The sequence below is a fragment of the Sinohyriopsis cumingii genome, chromosome 5, assembly GCF_028554795.1.
Source record: "Sinohyriopsis cumingii isolate HCF-2022 chromosome 5, ASM2855479v2, whole genome shotgun sequence".
Taxonomy (NCBI): Eukaryota; Metazoa; Mollusca; class Bivalvia; order Unionida; family Unionidae; genus Sinohyriopsis; species Sinohyriopsis cumingii.
The window spans coordinates 115,076,335-115,100,862 of NC_142965.1; the positions used below are offsets into that span (position 1 = coordinate 115,076,335).

Below are 24,528 nucleotides of genomic sequence, written 5' to 3' on the forward strand. Positions count from 1 at the left end.
CGGCAAAGTCTTTACTGGTGATCACTGATTCAGGTGCTAAGTGATTTATTTTTATGCTAACTTCATTACAATCTATGTATTTTAATTTTAGCTAAAATGACCCGCTGTGTAAAATTTATCTCAACGACACCCAATTAAGTTTTTGGAATTTATTGTTTCATCTTGTTTCACCATAATCTCTTTACCATATTAGTCTAATGGCGTATGTTCACTGTATTCATTGTACTCGGGAAGTTAGGCCACGACGGCATGCGATTGCTTTTGACGTGTGTGGGTTTTAGCAACATCGCACATGCAACACTGGTAAGTACACTTTTAAATATATTCATAAAGTTTCATATTAATAAGACTGTGCTTAAGCTATATAGGTAATATACAATATTGCCACCAATATTGTCACCAATATCAAATATATTTGACAACATATATGCGTTTTACCCTTATAATTGGTTACAGTCAGGCACAGTATGTGAAACAATTATAATGCCTAAAACATACAATTATGCACTAACTTTAAAAATATATATATAATTTACATGTGTGAAAATCTTCATATTCACTTCTATGTTGCCTAACTTCAACTGGAAATAGGGGAGCACGAGCAAACACATTTATTATTCTTACGTACTCGACCTTTTCTCGAAATCACAAAAACTACAATGGAACATATCAAAATGGCGGTGCAGGCCAGTGATAATACAATTATCAATGAGACTTTTGCCTATTGCTGACTTTTACAACACAGGTCACAAAACAATAAGAAACAGTTCTTTAGTTAAGAAAATTCATTCTCTTTATTTAAGACAATTAATACAATTCTCTGCTAATGATGGCGATATTTAACTTCATGTGTTCAATTAAATCTCGTATGAATGTTTTGTCATCTGCATATTTTAATAGTACATCCTACAGAGTATGAATCGAAAATATTTATCTAAGACGATTATATTATGAATTATTTATTCTAGGAATACCCATGCTGGCGTACATGTAGGCGGTAAATAACAGAGAGGAAATCAGTTGTACATGCAGGCTATGCAGAGAATTGAATCAGTTATGATATAAAGCAAATAAAATATAAGAAATCATTTTTACCACGTATTACCATGGCGGTGGTAGGTGAAGATAAAGACGAGCCGATGATCCCAATTTTGTTGAATATGTAAACAATTAAAATATAGTTGATTAATGTATCATAAAATTCATTGCGTTTATCCAGAAATGCTGCTGACAAGTCGTAACACTATTTTGTTTATGATGAGCATTTATCGAGGCAGATTTTGCATTTAGTAAATATACCTTAATCGTTTACAACAGGTTCCAGTGACCATAGATGTATCAGATGAAGACCAAAACGAGCCAGTAGACCCGCCTTTTTTGGAGTTAAGTGTAAGCGTTTAAACTTCATAAGGCTACACGAGGAATTTTAAGAACACTTGTAATAAGGTAAATAGCAGTACAATCGTGTTCATGGAGTATTTTTGTTGTATACATTCAGCAACAGCCATGAACCTACCTTAAGCGAGTGCAAGTTTTCTCGTTTACTCACATGCAAAGTTTCCACATGTCTGACACTGGAATCGAACCTGCGGCGGTGAACTGGATGTATTCGTAAGGCGATGAATTAAACCACTCGGTTATCGACTGCCTTAATATTTATATTTCCATGAGTCACAAGTTGCCGTTATACATATGACGAAAATATTTTAGAAAAGCATTATCTGCTGCGAAGAAAAATAGAAAATGGAATGGTTTATATTGTTTTATTTATTTCACAGATCCCTAGTATTGGCGAGTTGCCGAATGATATTCCTGTGGCTGAGTCAACGGAAATTGAAGTGGATCCATATGGGGAAATACGATTGTCCACATCCCCGACACTGACACTTCATTCGATATCAGTGACATAAATATTGTTCCAGTGAATCCTATTGAAGAAGAGTACGTAAATGCAAGTAATACTAGTAATATTTGCAAAGAGTATAATAAATGTTATTATAAACTTGAATTTGAATTCCTTGGTAATCATATACAACCATGAAACATGTGCAACCACTATACTTCCTTAAAACATAAATGCATTAATATTGTATGATTGCTTGCATACAATTGTTTATTCCAGGTCAGTGCACGATGTTTTGATTGAGACGATGGTCCAATACCGTGGTATAACGTATACAATCTTAAAGGATCTTCAAAGGAACATACCCGGCTATTGGTGTCCAGTCTTGGTTATTCATATGGGGTAAAGGTGTGTGAAAATGCAAAATTATATATAATTATTTTGTGTATGTCTTGTCGAAAAAGTGTGTGTGCATCTGCGTTTGTAAAATATACACCAACAGACCAGGGACACACCTTGACGTCCCCGATTTGTAATGTCGGCTTAAATGGAATGCCAAGACCTTACTTAAGACCTTACTTAATGATACAAAGCCTTAAAATAAGCGTATCTGAGCATCGCCCCGTTTTATTGGTATTTTTTTCAGATCATGATATGTATACAACAAGACACATTCGACTCAAAACCTCGTGTGCTATCAGTCCTACAACTGAATCCCCGTTTACGCGGTTAAAATTCAACCTATTTTACTGTCGGCTTGCGCACGTTGCTTCCGAATTACTCACCGTAGATGGCATCAAGAAGAACTAACAGTATTTAAATAATTTATGTAAATGTAGACAAATATATATGATTTTTTTTTCAATTCTGACAATTCAATTTCTTCAAAATCCTGGACATGCATTTTTACTTATTTATTATGACCAAGGCAAAAAAGATTTATAAAGTGTTCTTGAAAATAAAAGCTCACGAAAACAATTAACACATTCTTCCGTTATATTACAGACAAACGGCGAAGCTATAAAAATAATTTCAGAATCAGTTAAAAACATTAGGAATCTTTAGAAAATCTAGAACGTTCAATGCAACAAGAAATTTGTATTTACATTTATCCTACAAAATAAAGTACCAGACAGAACAGACCTGTTACAAAGTTTACTGGATTTATCCAAACAAGATTTGTAGCGATGTATTCAATTGATAACACATTCATTCCTTCTCTAATTAAAATCATGAAAATGAAACATTTCAAAAAACGTCAAAAGAACGTTTGTTGCGATATATTGCACGGCAGCACACTCAGTTATATTGTGCTTCCACGAAATCTTACAATCAGTCGTACAATGAAAGTACTGGATGCGTACCCGAGGAAGTTATCCTAGATACCAAAGTGATGTTGTTTGATTGATTATTGGAAGAGCCACCTATCTCCTTAAAACTGAAGTGGTTGTTAGGGATTAGGTTCGCATCAGAGAAACCAAAAGTGAATTCGCAAAGGTTGCTTTCCTAACTGGACAAATGGATAAGTACGAGGTCGTGATCTTCCTGTGTATAAATTGGAATGCATGAGCGGGAAAGTGTTACAAGGAAAATTTACTTTCACTTTTATGAGTGACCAAAACAAAATAAGACGACGTTTACGTTATTGAGGGGGTCGCTCACTAGCTATTATGTACTTTTGAGAGAGTGACTATGTAAGGTGAAGTTGTTTGTATTTAAAACATACACAATGGAGAGAATGTTGGCACACCTCTATGCTACATTAATGTAATGTGGATGATATTTCTTTGGATATTGTACTTTTGGAAATTGTACATGATCTAAGCACACTTCTAACTAAAATGACTGCTCCCTTGTGCGAAAAAAATCAGCCTGAATTAGTCTAAACTACACTTTCCATAGCAGCTATTAAAATAGGGAAAAGGAATTTTGCCACACTAGACAATACTAGCTTCTGAAAGCGCAATGAATGAGTTACCAAGTATATAAAATGTCAAAAAAAAGTTATCGGCTCTTTTACCTTTGATGTTCAGGAAGTAAAAATGGCCAAGTGGAGCTAGCACTTTTTTGAAAGGAGCACATCTGTAGTAAGGCCAAGATAAATACTCATAACCCATATTAAACCCATCAATCATACACAAAAATAAAGGGAACTAAAGTTCTTGGAATTATATCTAAGATATACAAGGTCTTTTTTAAATAGCCAGTATAACCAGTGAGGAAATCCGTGGAAGTTCGTTTTCTTTAAAATTCTAACCCGTTGCAAAAAACGAAACTATAGAGCGCCACCTGAAAGCATTTTCGATTGTAAGTAAAGTTGACATACGTCGACGTCAAGAAATGAAAGTGTGCTAGAAAGGATACCCACCTAGTTTTGATTCTTGGAATGCTGCTTCATGGTCTACAACTCTAAAAATGATATCAGCATGCTGTTAAATCCAGCAGCTACCGTTCTGCTCAACGATAAGCTGTTCAAGAACTAGAATAACCTCTGTGGGTGTAATGTGGACAACTTATTCCTAAACAAATTAAACCGTCTTTATAGACCATATGTTCGTGGTGTATTGTGTCGTTAGAGCAGCGATTGCAGGTATGAGTTTTCATCAAGGGGACAAACAATTGTCAACAAGTTTTTATTCAATAAACAACGCTTATGTTAAGCTATCATAATTTACTATTATTCAGCTTGAAGGCTCTGAGATGTCCTTGTTACAAGCCCTTATCTACAAAGAGAGAAATACGGTCTATCTTTTGTACAACAAAGAAGCTTTCAGCATAAAATGTCATTAACAAAGGGCTAAATCATAATATACACATGATTGGTAGTAGTACGTTTATTTAATTCTTAATTGTCTTTGAACAAATTGTACCTATGACCAATGCTAGCATTTGTATTCGCCACTCATTGTTTTTAGTTAGTGTGGTGACAGGTTACTTTTCGGCTAAGCTGCACATTACTGTCATTAGCAAAATCAACTTGCAGCAAATAAGCAATTATGCAAGCCTGCTTTTAAAAACATCATAATGCTTCAAATGTTTTATGCTGTTTGCAGGCTTTCGGTTTTATCGCAATAGTCCGCAAATGTAATAAAATAAAATGACAACTACCAGCATTTTTGACATGTAGTGGCTCTTATCTTGTACACTTTTCTCGTCAGTAAATGTCTTAATTTTACATATGCCGGCGAGACTGGAGGCAATTTTGCCACTATTAGGTCATACTTCTAACACGTACTGTTTACACTGCAACCGCAAAAGTCACAATCTGTGGTCACTACTCTTGAGTAGTTGAGGCTAAACGAATATGTCATATTCTTCACAAAAAATTGTTTCTCTTTTGTGTAGGTTCGCGTTATCGTATTAACTACTTTGCGCATACATGTAGTTTCTCTCTCTTGTCTGTGGTCTTTTCATTTTATTTAATTAGAGCGTCCAAATTACCTCTATGTTCACGACGGTATTGCACACACTTCTAGAGTGGGTTAGATGCACTTGTAAGATACTGATTGCTCAATAAAACTGGTCTTACTAGAGGCAAGCAAGGTGTGAAATACCATTCAAATGGATGTATCAAGCAAAACGGGTGCCGTTCCAACATCAAATAAATTGAACAGGGTCATTGGAATGTGAAAGAAAAACCAGTTAAACTTTACAACGCATGAACGGACAGACATTAGCTATGTTTTATTATTAATATTTTCTATTAAGCGCAGTTATGCCAGCAAATGTCAACATTTTCAATTTATTAAAATTACATTTACCGGCATTTATGCCATTTCCCAGCGTCAACGTCGCAAGTAAATGCCACGTTATTGCGTGATAAGCTATACAAATGAGTATCTTGTAATGCCACGTTATTGCGTGATAAGCTATACAAATGAGTATCTTTGTAATGACTGCAGGTGTAACGTCAAGTATTTACTCGAAATACAAGAAAACCATTGTTGAATCTGATATCTCTCTGCATTTGTGAGAATGAAAATTTAGTTTCTGTGCATTAAACAGTAACTTTAAGTTTCTACTTCAATTTTTATTGCAACTGATCAAAGGCAATGCCGCTTTACATTCCTCTACTTCCTTTGAATCACGTATGTAAATTATTTTGTTTTGAATCTAGACAGCGGTAACGCAACAATACAGTAGCATCTGTCGTAACAATCAATCGCTCATGAAACCCTATCTTTTTCATCAAATAAACGATTCGCAGTGATACGGTTCCGTTTAAAAATCATAAAATACTTCAACTATAAACCTGGATTTTATTTGACACAAAGAAAATTAAGTGACTTCATACGGAACTTGACAAGTATTTTCACATCACTACTGTTCTACATGTGCTAATATGCTCGTGTCGTGTTTTTTATATATAAATATGTAACATATTACAACACAATATGACATTACCCAAAGAAGTCATTAAATCACGTAAAGCAATGCCGTAATGACCAAAGCATATGAGTCACAACAATATTTAAATCATTATATGGTACTACGTATGGTTTCTTCGGCATAAATAAAAAAGAAGTACATATATTAGACCAAGAGAATGACTTCTTTCGAGTTACCCGCTGTCAACTGCCCTCTATTATATTCCTCATGATATTTGTCCCTTGAGAAAATGAACACTGCATTGAATATTTCAAATGAAATGTATCACCATATGGAATACGTTGTGCCAAGACTCACAACATATATAAATTATTCTACTAGTTTCATTAATTGGCTTTGAAATTTGAGCCCATAAATAGAATCAATAAGGCTTTTAACAAAGTGGAGTTCAAAGATTAAATATCAAAATGCTCTACATTTTTAAGACGTTTTGCTTTAAAACTAGGAAAGACCCCTATATTTACTCACAGTTGCGTCAAGGAGTTTGACATGTGCTTCGTCCGACTGCTTCGTTAACAAACACTTTCTAAAATAATAATAATGATAATGATAATAATAATGTCACGACTCTATGGTCACAACCTTAAGTAACAGAAAAGAAGCGAAATCAACAAGTTTTGTAAAACTTTTAAAAAAAACAAAACCACAATTTAATTTTTAAAGTGATAAATGAAAAAAGTGAGAGGAATTTACAGTATAATGAAGTGAGTTCAATGTATTCTTTTAAAAGTCTTTGAAAGTCCTAAACGTTTGAAAAGTTCCATATAATTTAAATACCAGAAATGTACTTGTCCTCCAAGAACCGTGTCGTTGTTAAAATGGCGTTATCCAGAATTCTCTTGAATAATTTAAGATATTATCAGTATAATATTATTGTTAAAAAAAATAATGAGTACTTCATATCACCAACGAACAGTCCAAACAAAGGATTTTCCACTAGAAACATATCTAAGTACAACATAAAATACGTCTGCAGAATTACATCAGGAATATAAAGAGTGTAAAAGACTCTAGATATTGGAATGAAACTGAATGCTTAAATTTCTCCTTAATACACCGAACATTGCGACTGTATTGCGAATTCTCAGTGGAACCCACAAGGCAACACACACTACTGATTTAGGGCGCAGCAAGTCACGACGTACCATATTCACATGACCTCATGCTACCAATGTGGAAGCCACATAATTCTTATCAAAACTTCCATATCTTATCAGTCTCTAAGAAACTACGCGATTGGCGCCATTTTAAGTCCCATTATTCCGATTATTATTACTAATTGACAACACGTACGCAAACAACTATTTATAGATCCTACGTGATTTTTGTTTTCAATAGAGCCAAATTACGCACACAATTTGTTAAAAAAAAATATATCTTTACAGTTTGCGACCATGAATAAAAATTACGAAAATTACATAATTTACTATACCAGACATTACAGAAAATATAGAGATACATAGCAAATAATAATAATAATAATAAAAATACTAGTAATAATCATAATAATAATAATAATAATAATAAAAATAAAAATAACAACAACAACATTGGTAATAGTAATAATGATGATGATTAAAGTCAAAATTTAAAGATCATTTTCAATTTGTCATGACCTTTATTCAAAACATAGTTATATAATTTAAATTTATTTCCATTTTATTGATACATCTTGGTATATTTGTACCACCAAAGGATGAACGCAATTCAGTAACATTATTCATAATTAAATACGTATTCCTGTGCGCTTTACAATTGCATAGAAGCAGTCATGGGATAAGCTATTTCCTTTCTTTATTAGATTGTTTACTTTATTTCATACCGAGGACATGATTATGACTTTCAAACAGGAATAATTCTCCGAAAATTGCAAATGGAAAAATCATATATTTACCCATTGCTTAACGATATGTATGAAGAGTAAGTTTCTGGTAGATTGCCTTGCTAATTAATGTGCACGGGTCTTAGAATTTAGCCGATGACCAAGTATTACACCTTAAGGACTAGAAAATTGTTACAACGAAAATCATTTTAGGTAGATAAATATATATATATATATATATATATATATATATATATATATATATATATATATATATATATATATATATATATTATCTTAGCATGTTTAAAAAATGTTACATAGAAAAGTATTTTGATGTGAAAAAATAAATTCAGAATACTTGAAAAAGATGACTGATGTAGAATATACAGGTGACGATGATGAGGACGTCGACGACAACGGCTACCAGGATGATTATCAAATAATGACGGTAGGCGTCGTTATCGTTATCAACATTGTCATAGTCATCACGGATAAGCAAAAATCTAGCAAACAACGAAAATAATATCGATTCTTCATAATTAACATAGATAGGACTGGTTACCATATACACCATCATTCCTATGAGACACGAATTTTTTGAATTTGTCTTTAGCATACATTTTAAAGTGATTTAACTTAACCATGTGCAAATGTAGAGGCAACATGGTATGTTCAGATTGAAATATATGCGATTCTAATTTTAGTTTTCACTAAACAGAACATTTTCGGGGAAGAAAGTCTACACACTAAACTATATGTGGAATCGTGGCTTCTCACTGATTCCAAACACACTGTGAAAGTGAAATGTAACTATCATGGATTTTTACAGACAATGGGCATCCATTTACCAGGATTCAGCTACCTCTTTATGTAAAGTTTCTAGAACAATGAAATGTGTGACATGCAAACCTGTCTTTGTAAAGGGATTTTCTCATTAATTGTTATTTAAATTCCCAAATGGCAATCTCATACCATGGTGTATGGCATGTATGTATGTAAGTACAAAATATAGAGAAAAACGCAAGAAATGGCATACGGCTGTCGTGACAAAAGTTCGAAAAACTTGTTTTGTGGTACTATCTAAATTTCTGCAAGTTAATAATATGCAGTTAGAATGTATAGGCAATATGATTTCGCAAAGGAATTCTTAGTGACTGTATATTTTTAATATAGTTAATTCCTGGGTTTGTGTCTGCTACGCACGAATGTCTATATCCGCAAACTAGTTCCATACTTTTCTGAGGATGGTCGCATTGCTGGGACGATATGGAGCTCTGGGCGTGCAGCCAAAGTGATGGGTAACCTAATCTGCGTACCGGGATTAAATTCTCAGTGACAAACTAACATTTCTCTAGCCTGCATGATAACACTCTTTCTCCGTATATAATTTCACATAATGTTTTCACGTATCCACATGTGTTATCAAGGGAGAGAAGGATGTATGTATGTATGTATGTATGTATGTATGTATGTATGTATGTATGCATGCATCCATGCATGCATGCATGTCTGTCTGTCTGTCTGTCTGTCTGTCTGTCTGTATGTATGTATGTATGTATGTATGTATGCATGCATATATGTATGTATGTATGCATACATGGATGTTTGGATGAATGGATTGAATGACGGATGGATGGATATAATGGTATAACCTGCATTTATATAAAGTAATGCAATATATTTAATGAGCATGATAGAAACCTTTCCTACGAATAATTCAACCTCGAGTAAAGACTTGAATCGCTTAGCTCCATTGTGTGAACATTGTGAGATGCACGTGTGACTGAGTGGGACAAGTCTGATGAGTGCAGACAAGCATCAATCTTGAACCAAATGAAATCACGTTATTCCTAACTGAATGTACTTTTCTCCGGTAACGAAAGGCACTCTTGTTTGTTGTTTGCTACATAAAAAACAGAATACTCCAGAGTTTATATCCAAATGTACTTATAGCACGTTAAACAACGACAAGACTGGAATATATATATATATATATATATATATATATATATATATATATATATATATATATATATATATATATATATTATTACTAAATGGAATTTAGAGTGTTGGTATAAAGCAATCTAATACCAATACTATTGTTATTGTGCAATAATACGCATATATAAACATTCTAGCGTACGTCTTTACGTCTTCAGTTGATTTTGGATCGATGATGAATTTTCAAACATTAATTATTAGTAACGTATTAAAAAGAACGGTAAAATGTATTAGTAATCCTCGTTTTCTAAACGAATTTAATATCGTATACATTTTCATCACAATCTTTTCTGATGTCTGATGTATCTCCTTTCTCATGCATAATGGACAAACTACGCAGAAATGCGGCATGAGAGAGAAAAGGAATTTGGGCTGGGTTTAAACCTTGAAATAGAAATTACAGCAAGTAACCTACTAGAATATGGTTCGTCGTAACGATACGTGTGCACTTTCCTTGGGATTTATCTATTTATCTACAGTGCTTATCAATGATACAAAGGCGCAAACCAGGTCGACATTATACATTACATTCCTTGGTTACGCGGTAAACAGACTGTGATGTATTTAATGCTTTATTCTGTTGTTTTTCCTTAAACATGCTCTAATGTTCTAAAAATCGATTAGTATTAATTAAACATGAAATCCAAAGGCCTCTCTCTGTCTCCCATCGTAGCAAGATTCAGGCGAAAATATATGAAATGACAAACGTTTGGGAGTTTAGTTTATGTCATTCCACGATATATCTGGACTTACAAATGGTGGTAAAAGAAAGAGAGAGTTATAAAAGATAAAAGTCAAACCGATAACAGAGAGAGAGAGAGAGAGAGAGAGAGAGAGAGTTTATGATCTGTGGTGCTGTTACTTGAGTGGAATAATCACTTAGATCAACTGTAAATATATTAAAATGCTTAAATTACCTCTTTTAGCTTAGTTTCTGTACTACATTAATTTCCCTTCGTCGGTACGTGCATGGATGGCTACGCGTGCATGTGAATGGCGTAGCTAACCAAGTGTTTTTAGGCCTTGTGCTTTACTTTCATCATTAAAACCATCTCTCATGTTTAAATCAGGTGTGTGTATTATATTGATTTAATCAAATAGAAACTAAAAAAGAAAACAAACAACTTTTTAGCACTGTGCAAAGGTGATTGTGACTTGCCACAAAAGGCATATAACTATATTTTGTTGCGGACACACTCGGGGATGAGTTCATTCACTCGGTCAATACACAGCTGCCTGTTGCACAGATTGGGTGGATCACATATTGGATGATTACTACCGCCATTTTCATGTTAATTGGCGAACCAATAACTACACGTTTTCAAATATAACGCTTTACCCCTGTTGAGTTTTGACCATGCAGTTGTTTTAAAATGACCATTATTCTCTTACATATTCTGACTATTTCCGACGCCAATCGTAATGTAACAGTCATGTCCAATTCTTGATCTATCCATATCGCTTTACGTTTAATTCTGGCAATCGGAACACCTCGTATATCTCGGGAATAATTGGATGAGGATATACAGACTGAAACGGGCGAGATAGAAAGTGACTCGGTAAAACTATGAGATATGCATTCTAAAATAGCATCGTATTAAAATATTCACGAAAACACTATAAATTTACATGCGCAGCGATAGCCAATCAAAATTATTTTATAAATTTCGACTCTCAATAAATATATATTTATATATTATGGGCAAGGTGGAAACATGTGAGTCGATAAATACCATCGACCGGTAGTATAGTGGGATGTTACGGAGATAAAGAAATAATTGATATTAGCTAAAGCCAGACCTATGAAAATACATTGACTGCATACGGGGAATTTCACGTTCTGACTAAATATGGGACCTAAAAGAAATTTAACATGGGTGGTTCGGTAGTGGGCTTAATCGGAATTGTAATCAGTTATACATACGCATTGATATTGCCTCAGACGTTTAACACGTTTGGGTTGATATGACGTATACCAGGAATTAACATTATTTAACGTTAAACCTATGGACATTTTTAACTACAACTGTATGGGTAATTACACTGAGTAGAGGCATATAAGGAATTTAACATGAAGCCTCCGTGTTGAAAACGTTTTGGGAACAGGGTATTTAATATGTTCAGTGCTAAAGCTGGAGAAATTATCTAATGGGATGACATTAATACAAATGGGAATTAACATATGAAGAACTCTATGGTGGCAAAGGGAAAAAGTAATGTTTAAATTAGCTTTACATTTACCCTTGTCGCTAGAAACGATTTTGGATGAGATTGTGTGGCGACAAGGAAAAATGTAATGTTAAAATTAAAATGAGAAAATAAGCACGGAACAAGTACTAAAATGGGACAGTATAGGGTCAATCTATAATGTAGTGTTTAACTAGATATATTATCCAACATGCCGTTTGGAGTGATCAACACATAGTTAATTAATAGAACATTCGTCCAAGTATAACGCACACTCACGTATTACCCCCAGTTTTTACACTGTGTGCAAAAAATATAATATATAAAAATCAGGTTTTCGCAAAGAATAGTAAATAGGAAATGAGTCTTTTAAAATATTACTACAACGTGGTACTATGATTAAAAATCAAATTGTTTAACACGAGGACATTTACAGCAACCAGTACCCCATATTTAATGTTCAATATGCCATTTGAAATGACCCACAGCCACTCAGCTACCGACTACACATGGTGGGATGTACAAGAAGTGGTATAAAATAAAATTTAAATCCCTTAAAAAATAACTAACATCCCTATTCACTGTAACTGCCTTACCATCACCTTTTAAACAAAACTACCATCCATACATCCCGTAAAATCCATATATCACTAACAAGAAAGTGTTAGGAGAAACAGAGGGATGGAATTATACAAACTATATACGGAAAGATACGTATGAACTATCAAATGTGGAACGAAAGAAGAGAAAAGAGTATGAGTGCTTATACACGTGCACAAATATAGCTATTTTAATAGACATTCAGAAGGAGAAATAAATATAAATTTTAATATGCACACTGTCACATTTTATGTACATAATGTTACATATTATTTGACATTGACATTAATACCCGTAGGAAGCTGTTTAGGGTTTGTAATGCTTTTTAAAGTTTGCCGATCTAGATTTAGTTCTCTCACTAAATGGCTTCTTCTTCATTTTAATAAGCGTTGGAGGTAAGTTTTATTGTACTGGAGAGAGAGAGAGAGAGAGAGAGAGAGAGAGAGAGAGAGAGAGAGAGAGAAAGGAGAGAGAATACAATCTTGAGATCGAGTTTCAAAACGTCAAAACTAGTACTTCGAAGTTATGCATCGTACATGGACTATTTGTACTTGTTACGAAAATAGTAGCTTCTGTCCTTCGAAATTGCAGAGATCCCTTATGTCTGTATTTCATTACAGCTTCATTACCATCCTTATTCAATAAACACTACCACCCTCACCAGCTCTTGTCATCCTTATTCAATAAACACTACCATCCTCACCATCTCTTGTCTCCCCATAGTGAATTGCAAATAGAGAAAAATGGGTAGAATATAAATATTATACGCGCATCCATTCAAATATGCTATCACACATGGAATCAGAAAAGAGCACGAGTTCTTACGCACATGGACTAACAAAGCTATAGATATACCATGGATGGAGATAACAGAGAGAAAAACAATATACACATCTAAGACTAGGTTCTGGATTTATTTTACAAATCCAAAACGCCATGTATGCTACTGCTACAATTAAAGTCACTTTCTTCTCTGCATTGTGTGATACTGCTACAATTAAAGTTACTTTCTTCTCTGCACTGTGTGATACTTCTACAGTTAAAGTCACTTCTCTGCATTGTGTGCTACTGCTACAGTTAACGTCACTTTCTTCTCTGCACTGTGTGATACTGCTGCAATTAAAGTCACTTTCTTCTCTGCACTGTGTGCTACTGCGTCAGTTAAAGTCACTTCTCTGCATTGTGTGCTAATGCTACAGTTAAAGTCACTTTTTCACTACAATTTGGGTTACTGCAAAACTAAACAGTAAAAATTGGTTTCTTATATATGTGTGCTACTGGAATAGTGAAAGTCAGTTGCAACAGAAGTAGGGATTTCATAGCATTGTGTTACAGTAAAGTCAATCTCCTCACTGAAAGGTTTTCTACTGCAACAAAAAAAGGCAATTTCTTCTCCAGCAACAAAAGTTCTTTTCTCCAAATTGGGTGCTTCATTACTAACGATATTAATTTATGATTGCGCAGTAGCTCATTGTTGTGAGGAAACTGACTTTAACTGTCATATTTCATACAAATTGCTAAAAACTGAGATTCCGTAATATTCGTCCTTAAAATTCCCTACTACCGTGTTCAATATATTAGGGTTGACATTCTGGGAAGTCACTCGTTTCATGGATGTTGGCCTTTAATATTTTATGGTATCAGTGTAGATCAGATGGGGTTTAGCCCGTAACGTGCTTATATGTGGTTATGGCGAAAGTCATCCATCAAATATATTTACTAGAACGAGCGTGGAGCTTGGTTATGGTAACATATACTGGCACCGGGTTATCCTCAAATATATTACTCGTACGTCGTAGATTGACCAGACCTACAAAGTTTTAAATCATAAGATTTTCCAAGGTCTTGGTATCTTAAAATGCTCCTTGTCGAACCTATGTATGGCATTAATCAGCATGTCTATGTTCTTCTGGTTAAACTCTAGCGCCACTTGAAGCCTGGTGATGAGCGTGACAAGATTAGTTTCGGTAGTGACTGATATATCGGCTGATATCATTTCCTCAATACAGAAGCTGACATCCAGGTTTCATCTATACTGATAAATATAGATTTGATTATGAATACTCAAACATTTTAAGTTATTGAATTTTTAATATCATGGTGTTTGCATATGATTACTATGGGAACTGAATTAGTACCGTAAGTCCTGGTGGGGCGCCCTATGATTTTATTTGCGAGGCCATGTTGGTAAGTGGATAGTCACTTCTTTGGGATAATTACGGACTCGGAACTAGTATAAAAAAACACGGCGAGCTCTTCTGGATAGTCTAAGTCCACCTTTAATATGTTTCCTTTGAAGTTACCGACTACTTTCCTCACGTTTTAAAATATTAAAGCCATACCTTCCATGAGCTTCATGATTGTTTTAAATTTTCAAGTTTCAGATTCGTTGACTCGGCTCAGAAACCAATACAGAACTATTAGGTTTCATATAGTTTGCGATGTGGCTGAATCTACAAGTTTTGATGTGATTTCAGTACTTTAAGAAGCTGTTGTTGGTGTTTTTGTTTAGTTTTATCCTTGTCAAAATCTCCTCTGCATTGTCAGCATGTAATTTGTAGCATTTTCGTGTTACTGTACAACATTCAAATAGTTTCGTCTGGTCACCGGGAAAAGACAATAGACTAGTTTAATATGTTTTTCCGATAGCTCACAGAACAACAGAAACGACTACGGTAGTCTTTTAGTGTTATGAATTAATGTAGACCATTTGTATAATGATGCGTAAAACAATTAAACTGAATTCTAACAGGAATTTGTAGTAAAATCAAACAATTTGAGCAAACCTAAATGGAAACATTGGACAATTAGTGTCAATATAGTTTCAATTTACCAGATACTATTTTTTTTTTTTTTGTAGTGTCCATGAACTTTTACAGATATAGAAACCATCGCTATTCCTTTTACCAAGCAATAAAGATATTGCACTATAATTTACGGAGAGCAAGAATAAAATCACAGCTGAAACTTTTTTTCTTTCTTCTTTGCAAAGGGCATATTCTGTGATATTGTCAGTAAGACTGGAGACTGTCTTTCTTGTTTCAGCCGGGTTTCATCAATCCGTATTGCCTATGCTGGTTTCCTTAAAATCTGGACCTGAAAATTTCATTATATTTGAATGGGTACTCAACAATTTTCCCCCTGGTCTTTTTGTGTGATCGACTTGAAATGCTGATCAATGAATTAGCTATCGTATACAATGAAATGTCTCTGGGACATTTTCCAACATATTTTGTTAATTTCTGATTTTTAAAAGTATAATATCGTTATTGCATTTGTGGCACCTCCTCTTCTTTTTCTTAAGAAAAAAATAGAAAAAAATACAAGTATGTGTCTGACCTGTTTTATTTCTTTGGTTTCCTTTAAGAATGAAAGAAAATCAAACTGAAGTCTAGCGAAATAATTTGTATTGACTTTCTAGTTACATATAAAGTGTATCCACAGATAAAGCTAAGCTAGAGATAAAGAAAAAATAAAAAATTCCAACTTACAAAGAAATAATTGTGACTGATCTAAATGTTTCATTTATGTGTACAAACAAATGGCCTCAAGGTCGTTAATGATGAGATGAGCTTTAAAAAGACTTGAATAATGTGGAGAAACTACCAAGAATATAAACGGAAGAGGCTGATAAACTTCCAAATCTGTGATTCATATCAGCAAATCCCGGGGATGGTATACCATCTATATATGTATTTCTTTTATTACATATTGAATTTGTAACAGGTCAACTATAAAAAGAAACAAATGAAAGTAATATGGCAAGTTATGGATAAATGTTATAGATTGTCAGTTACCCAAACGCACACCTGAAAACGTCACGTGCCTAAATAATGCATCGCTGATCAATTCGGAATTGCCCTTGTAGTGTGTTGACAACCATACCACCTGTCCCATCTTCAGCCGCAGAATAGCAACATTACCGCCTTGGACGTCGTGAGTTAATGAACTAAAGGCTACGGCATCACTAACATTGATACCGTCGACCATAAGTTCCACCCACACACCTTTGTTGTGCAGTGTCGAGACAAAAAATGAGATCAGGTACAGACCTTCACGTGGACAAGTGAATATTCCGTTATGTTTGTTGTAGACATTGCCTTCGTTCGTCAGTACTCCATCGAATATTATTCTCTGGGACTCTCCAAGCCCAAGCGCGTACCTCGTAAGAAATGTCGAAAATGCCACTGAATCTGTAAAGAAAGATGTAAAAATAGTTTTGCTTAAGTTATAAAATTTGTGGGTGTCACCACCTTCTCTTTCTTTTTAACAACAACAGGAGTGATTATATATATATATATATATATATATATATATATATATATATATATATATATATATATATATATATATATATATATGTGTGTGTGTGTGTGTGTGTGTGTGTGTGTGTGTGTGTGTGTACTTATATAGATCAAGAGAGAGAGAGAGGCAGGGGGCTCGCTTTTTCTTAATTTAAATTTTTCATTAGTGTTAACTTTGCAAACATTAAATATGTAAATATTGGTCGCAGTTTATGTAATCAGAGAATTCTGACTAAATTTGTTTTTTTAGATAACCATAAACGTGGACAGAAATGATGAAAAGTCATGGAATAGCAAAATTACCTCCACATGATATGACAAACATGTGCATTAAATATATAAGCATACAGACTTGAAATTTAGATTTAATTTTAATTATAATTGTTTCTTAGGTACATCGAGAACGTATATTTAATTTTACACATTTGCTATTTAGTTTCTCTTGTGGATTTATCTACAATATATTATGTTGTTTTCTCTAGGTGCAGTAGTTGTTGTATTATTGAAATGGACTAAACAATAGGTCATGTGTACATCTTTCTCCAACTTATATGGGCATGCGCTGTTAGGGACCCGCTTTGTGGATAGCTTATATGAGTCACTCTAAGAAATAAATTCTTGGAAGCAACTCGCTTATGTCTGTCCATATATATATATATATATATATATATATATATATATATATATATATATATATATATATATATATATATATATGCATTACTTTGAGCCAGAGAACAATTAATTAGATTTATGGGGACAGGTGCTTGTTAAATCGCTATACTTCAATGATTTCTAATGTCAGTGTCGTGAGAGGAAGTGATTCTTAATTAAGCCTTCGTTTATTTAACCTTTAGACAGACTAGGAAAGGGAAGGTTAGCTTCGATTTTATATCAGAACTGTCAGAACTGAGCTTTTCTAGAAACAGTTGTTTGGAAATCTAGAAGTCAGGCTGACCGCAATTTTGGGGAAAATTTATAAAAGGTTGTAGACATATTTGATCCTGATTGGTTACGCTAAATAAAGGGCGTGGTTCCCACACGAAATTTCTTGGGTTTAAATTGCTCTCATCGAAAAATCTAATCAGTCTGCATTTTTCCTTCAACAGTAAAATATAAGGGACTTCGAGATTGAATTTAGATGAAATTCTCTCGTAAAACATTGTCAAAGGGACATGATGTCGTGAATGTCGACGGACACAATTCGGCGGTAGAAGAGATCAAAGCTTGAAAGCACAAGGAATTTGCCTCAATCTCATGTAATTCGTTGATACCAATATAATGATTTGCTTGAATTTATATGCTTATATTTGCATGAATTTATTTGTTTAAATCCGTAGATGAACTCTCTTGATATGAGTGTAACTGTGTTTGAGTTCATCTATCTGAATTCGTACAATGATCTTTATATAAATTTGACGAATTGTTTAAATTTGTCGTCTTGATTGTTATAGGAATCTAAGAATTTCATGTATTACTTTAATTGATATGAGTTACGAGAATCGGTGTGAATTCACCGATCTTAGATGATTTCACGTACGATAAAGACTTGGATGTGTGTATTCGCTAAAAATAACGTAGTCAATGCATGTAATGACTTTCATCCATTCATTTGTGTAATTGAGACGAGAACGGAACTGTTATGTCTCGTGTAAAGTTAATAGGAATCAGTGATGAATAGCCATTCGGAAGTACATTAATCTTTTGAAACTAGGCTTGTTTATGATGTGCCATCTTTTGCTTGACCAGATAGCTTTTGGTATCTGTTTGAATTCTGATAGAACGATATTTGACATAACGAGAGGGGAGTAATGATCTATTCCCAGTATAATATCTGACAGAAGATTTAGGTTGCTTCTCCGTATATGTTGAAAGGGGAAACAGCTCCACTGACGTATCTGCTGACGTATCCTCGTATCTACTAATCCAAGTATCTACGTACTTATGTATCCACATACCCACACAAAGTTTGGGGGCCGAAAAGAGGAGAGACAGTAGGAGGTTGGAGAAGGGAATGAGCGAAAGGACCTAGACGAACAACCACAGTGAAGTTGGGGTGGACTGGAATAAGCAGGTTATGAAGTTGTACAAGCAATGACTTCGACTGTTCACTCAATTATATGAACCAAGTCTATTATTTAAAACTGATTGGCTATTTATATAAATATATTTGTGCTTGAAATTCGGTGAACGATTTATTTAAGAAAAGAAGTGTATCTTCCTAAGGTAATGTATTATCACAGTTGTTTATGGAATTGATTCAATTGTTGTTTTTTTTCATCTACTGGGGCTCGTGTCCGTCTATTATATATATCTGCTCAGATCTCTATTTATTCCACCTATAAGCTTGAAACTTTATATTAATATTTACTCGATCCGGGCAATAACACCGAGGGCGAACATCTCCTAGGCAACGAGAACTGAATAAAGCGGACACATTGTAAGAATGTACAATCCGCCAATCAAATCTACCCACCAGCACCGCTTCAGCATACATACATACATACATGCATGCATGCATGCATACATACATACATACATACATACATCTCACTTGAGATAGTTCATGACAAGAAACTGAACGTGGTGTCAGAAGTGGGGTTGGTGCATTAAGTTCGATTCGTGTATTAACATGGAGTTGAGCATAAAATAGAAGTGTGTGCATTAGTTAAGATTTGAAAAATTCACCCATGGATTTAAGCGGTATTCCGCCACCTGTCATGAACTGGAAGGCTACTAACGTGTCGGAACAATGGGAAAAGCTTAAATTACATATCATGCTGATTTTTAATGGTCAGCTTAAAAAAAAACAGAAGCTGAAAAGGTGTCATACCTTTTGTTGGTAGTTCATGGACTGGTATTTCAAATGAAGACGCGAAGAAATTCCAAACATTCTATGACCTTTTCAAGGCACAGGTGCAACGTACAGTTAAAACCTAATCAAAACAAGGTTGAGGATATTCTTAAACTTGATGCTTCCGAAAACAGGTCCAAATTAGAAAACCTTTTAGGAATGGTTAAGTATCTTTCTAAATTCGCGCAAATGTAGCAAGCCCTTTACGTGTCCTCTTGAAGAAGGACGTGGAACGAACCTCAGAAGACGGCATTTCAAGAGGTCAAGGATATAATCACGCGACACCATGTGTTGGTTTACTCTGACTCGACCAAGCCATTAACACTCGAAGTAGACTCTTTCAAGTATGGAATCGGGGCGTGCCTTATGCAAGACGATTACCCTATAACATTTACATCCAAAGGCCTAACACAAACCGAAATAAGGTATGCTCTGATATAAAAGAAATTCTGGCTAACTATTTGGCTGTAAACGTTTTCGTCAATTAGTTTTTGCTAGACTAGATAGGGTGCGCTTAGATCACAAGCCGATTGAGTCGATTATGAGGAAGCCCCTTTCAGCAGCCCTTCCTGGCCTTCAACGCATACTGCAGATTCAACAGTACGATATTGAGGTGCATCATGTACGAAGGAAAGATTTACCCATTAGTGATTATTTATCAAGACAATCACTTCAGGATACATACCCAGGATTTATCGAAAGACTCAATCGTCACGTACATATGATCAAACAACAATTGTATGATCAAACAACAATTGTTTGTCACTGTTCGACAGTTAGAATGTCTGAAGAGCGTTATCAAAATTGACCGCAAATGCAAACTTTGATAAAGATTATAACTCAGAGATAGCCTAGTTCACGCGCTGATTGCACTCCATATGTGCTTGAGTTCTGTAATCACAGGGATGGGCTCTCTGTAGAAAATGACTTAATTTTCAGAGGTTAAAAGTTAGTTGCACCCAAAGGTCTCCGGCAGGAGATGATACGAGCAGTACACACTGGTCATCTGAAGTAAACAAGACATTAGGCAACTTTTGGCAAGGCATGTCCAAAGAAATCACAGAACATGTGTTAAAATACTCGGTAGGTCTCACTCACCGCGACTCCAATGATAAGGAACCTTTAATCCCACATGACATCCCAGAAAGGCCGTGTAAAAAAATTGGTACGGACCTGTTTGCATTGGATGGGAAAAATTATCCCATGACTGTATATTATTATAGTCGATTTGTTTTAGATAGACTTACTGCCTGACACACAAAGTATCACAGTTATCAGGAATCTGAAGGTACACATGTCATGAAACAATATTTGTGATGTTTGTTTCAGCGACAATGTACCGCAATTTTCATCCTATGAATTCACAAACTTTGCGAAAGAATGGCGTGTCCAACTCACGACGTCAATTCCATTACACCCAATTTCTAATGGTTTGGCAGAAAAGGAAGTCTCGATTGCCAGGAAATTCCTCAACAAAGCCAGGAACAGTAAGCAGGACCCTTATTTAGCCTTGTTATAATATAGAAATACGCACTTGGACTGCGGCTATACACCAGCTCAAATGTTAATAGGTATAAGAACAAAATCTATAATACGCATTACAAATAAACTTGTCAAATACAGACCTTTGACCCAACTATTGTTCAAAAGAAAATGCAGCCGTCGAAATCGAAACAAAAATAGCATTTTGACAAAACAGTAAAATTACTTAAACCCCTTTCCGTAAATAATCTGTGCGAGTTCAATTTGGAAATCCACCAAAGTTATAAGAGTTCAAAACTGCAGGTCATATTCTGTGCAAACTAGGGATGGTGGTGTTTACCGCTGAAATCGAATGGAGAATCTGTCAGATGTGATCCCACTTGCTGCTTGCGTATTGGCTGACCTCGAGCAGCAACATAAAAATACTCCATTTCAATTAGTTTTCCCTAGAGAACCCAATTTCAATAACACTATCCCATAATTAGGAGATATGACTTTGAGGTCAGAGACTCCATATATAACACGGTCTGGAAGAGAGGAGAAACCTAACAAGCTCTATGTAAATGATGAATGGACTCAGTAACATTGATGGTATTAGAGAACTGAACTGAAACGTGAGTGTAAATATTTACATGCCCAGGAATATCGTTTATGTGGAACGGTGGAGACTGTTAACAACTGACAAGTATATGACAGGCAGGATGATTGTTATAGAACAAAAGTTAATGGCTATCCAAGATGCGTATGAACAACATTATTGAAACATTAAATATAGTTTAGACATTACTTACGTATGCAAGGTCATTATGTGATATACTGTTTCATGTCAAATCTATGTCATTGAAACTTAATTTCTACAGAATTTTTTAGATTTCGTCGCCTTGTTTTTATATGTTACCTTCAAAATAAAACAACTTTATTTTATTTTGTTAAAACAAGGGAAATGTTGTATTGAAATGGACTATACGATCTACACCATGTGTACATCTTTGTCCAACTTATAAACGCATGCGCTGTTAGAGACCCGCTGTGTAGACTGCTTATAATTCACTATAAGAAATAAACCCTTGGAAGCAACACACTTTTGTCTGTAGGAATGAATGCTGAGAACCAAAATTTAAAAAAAGGGGAACATTGCGAGAGGCAGCAATAGACACAATGCATATTTCATTAAAGCGACAGTATAACATATCATCATTCGATGATAAATAAATAACAACTAAACAGTTATTCTTAACGCAGTGACGGGGTACAAAATCAGCACAATCAATGACCAGTGACATGAATGCCAATAAATCATGTCCAAACAGCAATCTGGAATCGGGTGAAGACAGTGTAGTGAAAGGAAACAAGGTACATAGTTTGTTAGTTAGTGAGCTCGTTAGTTGGATTATCAGTCTTTTCATGGCCGTTAAATCGAAGTATAATTTAATACAATTACATTTTTGATTTTTGAATATTGCACGTAACAATTTGGTGTCTGGCTATAACCAATTAAAATTTACCACTGCTGCTTTGTATGCTTACTCACCAGTTATGGCTCGTTTGGTACGGACTTCCGATGTTCTGTTACCATTACTAACAACTTCTGAATCAGATTCTGCATCATTGCCATGCTTTGGAATTCGAGAATCGTCGCAGTTGGTTTTATCTGATCGAGATGAAGTAAGAAGGACTCTAAGTTGTTTGGTTTCTTTCTTCAGGACACCAATTACTTGCTGCATTGAACGTTCTTTGTTCTCCATTTCTTTCATCTTTATCTCCATTTTCTCCATCCTTTCAAGCAGTGTGAAGATAACATCATTGTAAGATTCATAACTCAGATCTCGGGAACTTATCGCAACTACAAATGTAAAAAGTGCGATTAACAGTCGGGTGAACATTACTGCATTCATTTTGTTGATGACAACGCGCTGTTGTGGACAAAGGTGACTAACATAAGGGTCTAATCGTGAATATGCTCTGACATCAAGAACATGAGGGGGTATTCTTATCAATGATAATTCAGCCAGTTGTGATGATTACGTGACCTTTCAAATCCGTGTCATAGCTACATTACGTACATCATCCAAAACTCTATAATCTCAGCACAATGAGAGCAATGTGTTCAGTAATACAGCATGTTTAATATATGTCATCTACATTTGGCTGATAACATATGAATGAAAGATTGTCTATGAATGCATGTCTACTTGTCTATATGTAACAAGTTTAACAGTATATCAGCGCAATCCTTGTTTTGTAGTACAGATTAAATACTAATTACTAACAAAAGCAAAGTTGAAACATATCGAAAAAATTACAGTTGGTTCCTCATTTTAGATCCAGAGGCCAGAGAAGCACATTTGCCTATCTATTCACGCTAAAGAATTTATTATAAAATCTTTCCTCAATACAGAGCAAATGGCAACTGTCTTTAATGTACTGGAGAAATCTTATGACTCGACGTAGAAGTATGCATGATGAATGATCTATCCAGTAAAATACTAAAAACCGCTTATCTATTTTTTATACTCAACTATTTGAAAGATTAAGTTGTCGAATTAAGGGCGGTCTCACCCTTTCTAAAAGCTACCCTGAGAATGATTGTATACTTCGGGGTATCATACTGTTTTTTGCACTGTTTAACATCAGAATTAACATAGAGAAATGTCTTAACCCAGGAACTGACTGCTCGTTATATGTCAGCAACATTTTCATCTCATACGGATCAAGTAATACATATGATATAAAACGTTAGCTACATCCATGATTAAACTAATTTCATTAATGCGCACAAGAACTTGAGTTAGCAATTTTAACAATTTTGTTATTCATTTCTGCCTGTCAAGTAGAATTCTTGCTGGTCCACACTTTTATCATGATGGTTGATATTTCCATGCATTGATCATGCATATTAATAAATCAATGTACCAACGATATATGTCGATAAATCTATACATTGATCATACCAATTGACAAGCGATATCGTTTGCGATTATTTGTTGAAAACCAGTGCTTTGACGTGTTCATTTATAAACGATGCCATTTCGTTATATCC

At 34.6% G+C, this 24,528-nt stretch overlaps 1 protein-coding gene and 1 long non-coding RNA gene across 2 annotated transcripts in view; both read right to left on the bottom strand.

The window, feature by feature from the left end:
- Positions 1–6,760, bottom strand: part of LOC149800021 (uncharacterized) — a 38,622-nt gene extending 31,862 nt beyond the window's left edge. The window contains exon 1 of the long non-coding RNA XR_016420935.1: positions 6,701–6,760. This is a non-coding gene — a long non-coding RNA (uncharacterized LOC149800021). The remainder of the gene's footprint in view (positions 1–6,700) is intronic.
- A 9,417-nt stretch (positions 6,761–16,177) lies between these two features.
- On the bottom strand, positions 16,178–23,474 carry LOC149800022 (uncharacterized). The gene is made up of 2 exons (XM_089959543.1): positions 23,020–23,474; positions 16,178–17,041 (listed from the first exon to the last, which is right to left on the bottom strand). Exons 1-2 carry the CDS (start codon positions 23,381–23,383, stop codon positions 16,638–16,640), a joined length of 768 nt encoding a protein of 255 aa, XP_089815669.1. The 5' UTR covers positions 23,384–23,474; the 3' UTR covers positions 16,178–16,637.
- Positions 23,475–24,528: the final 1,054 nt, after the last annotated feature.

Coding starts and splice junctions, on each gene's coding strand:
- LOC149800022 (XM_089959543.1), bottom strand. CDS start 23,383: ATGAATGCAGTAATGTTCACCCGACTGTTAATCGCACTTTTTACATTT. Junction 17,042..23,019: donor TACCAAACGAGCCATAACTG/GTGAGTAAGCAT, acceptor CTTTCTTTACAG/ATTCAGTGGCATTTTCGACA.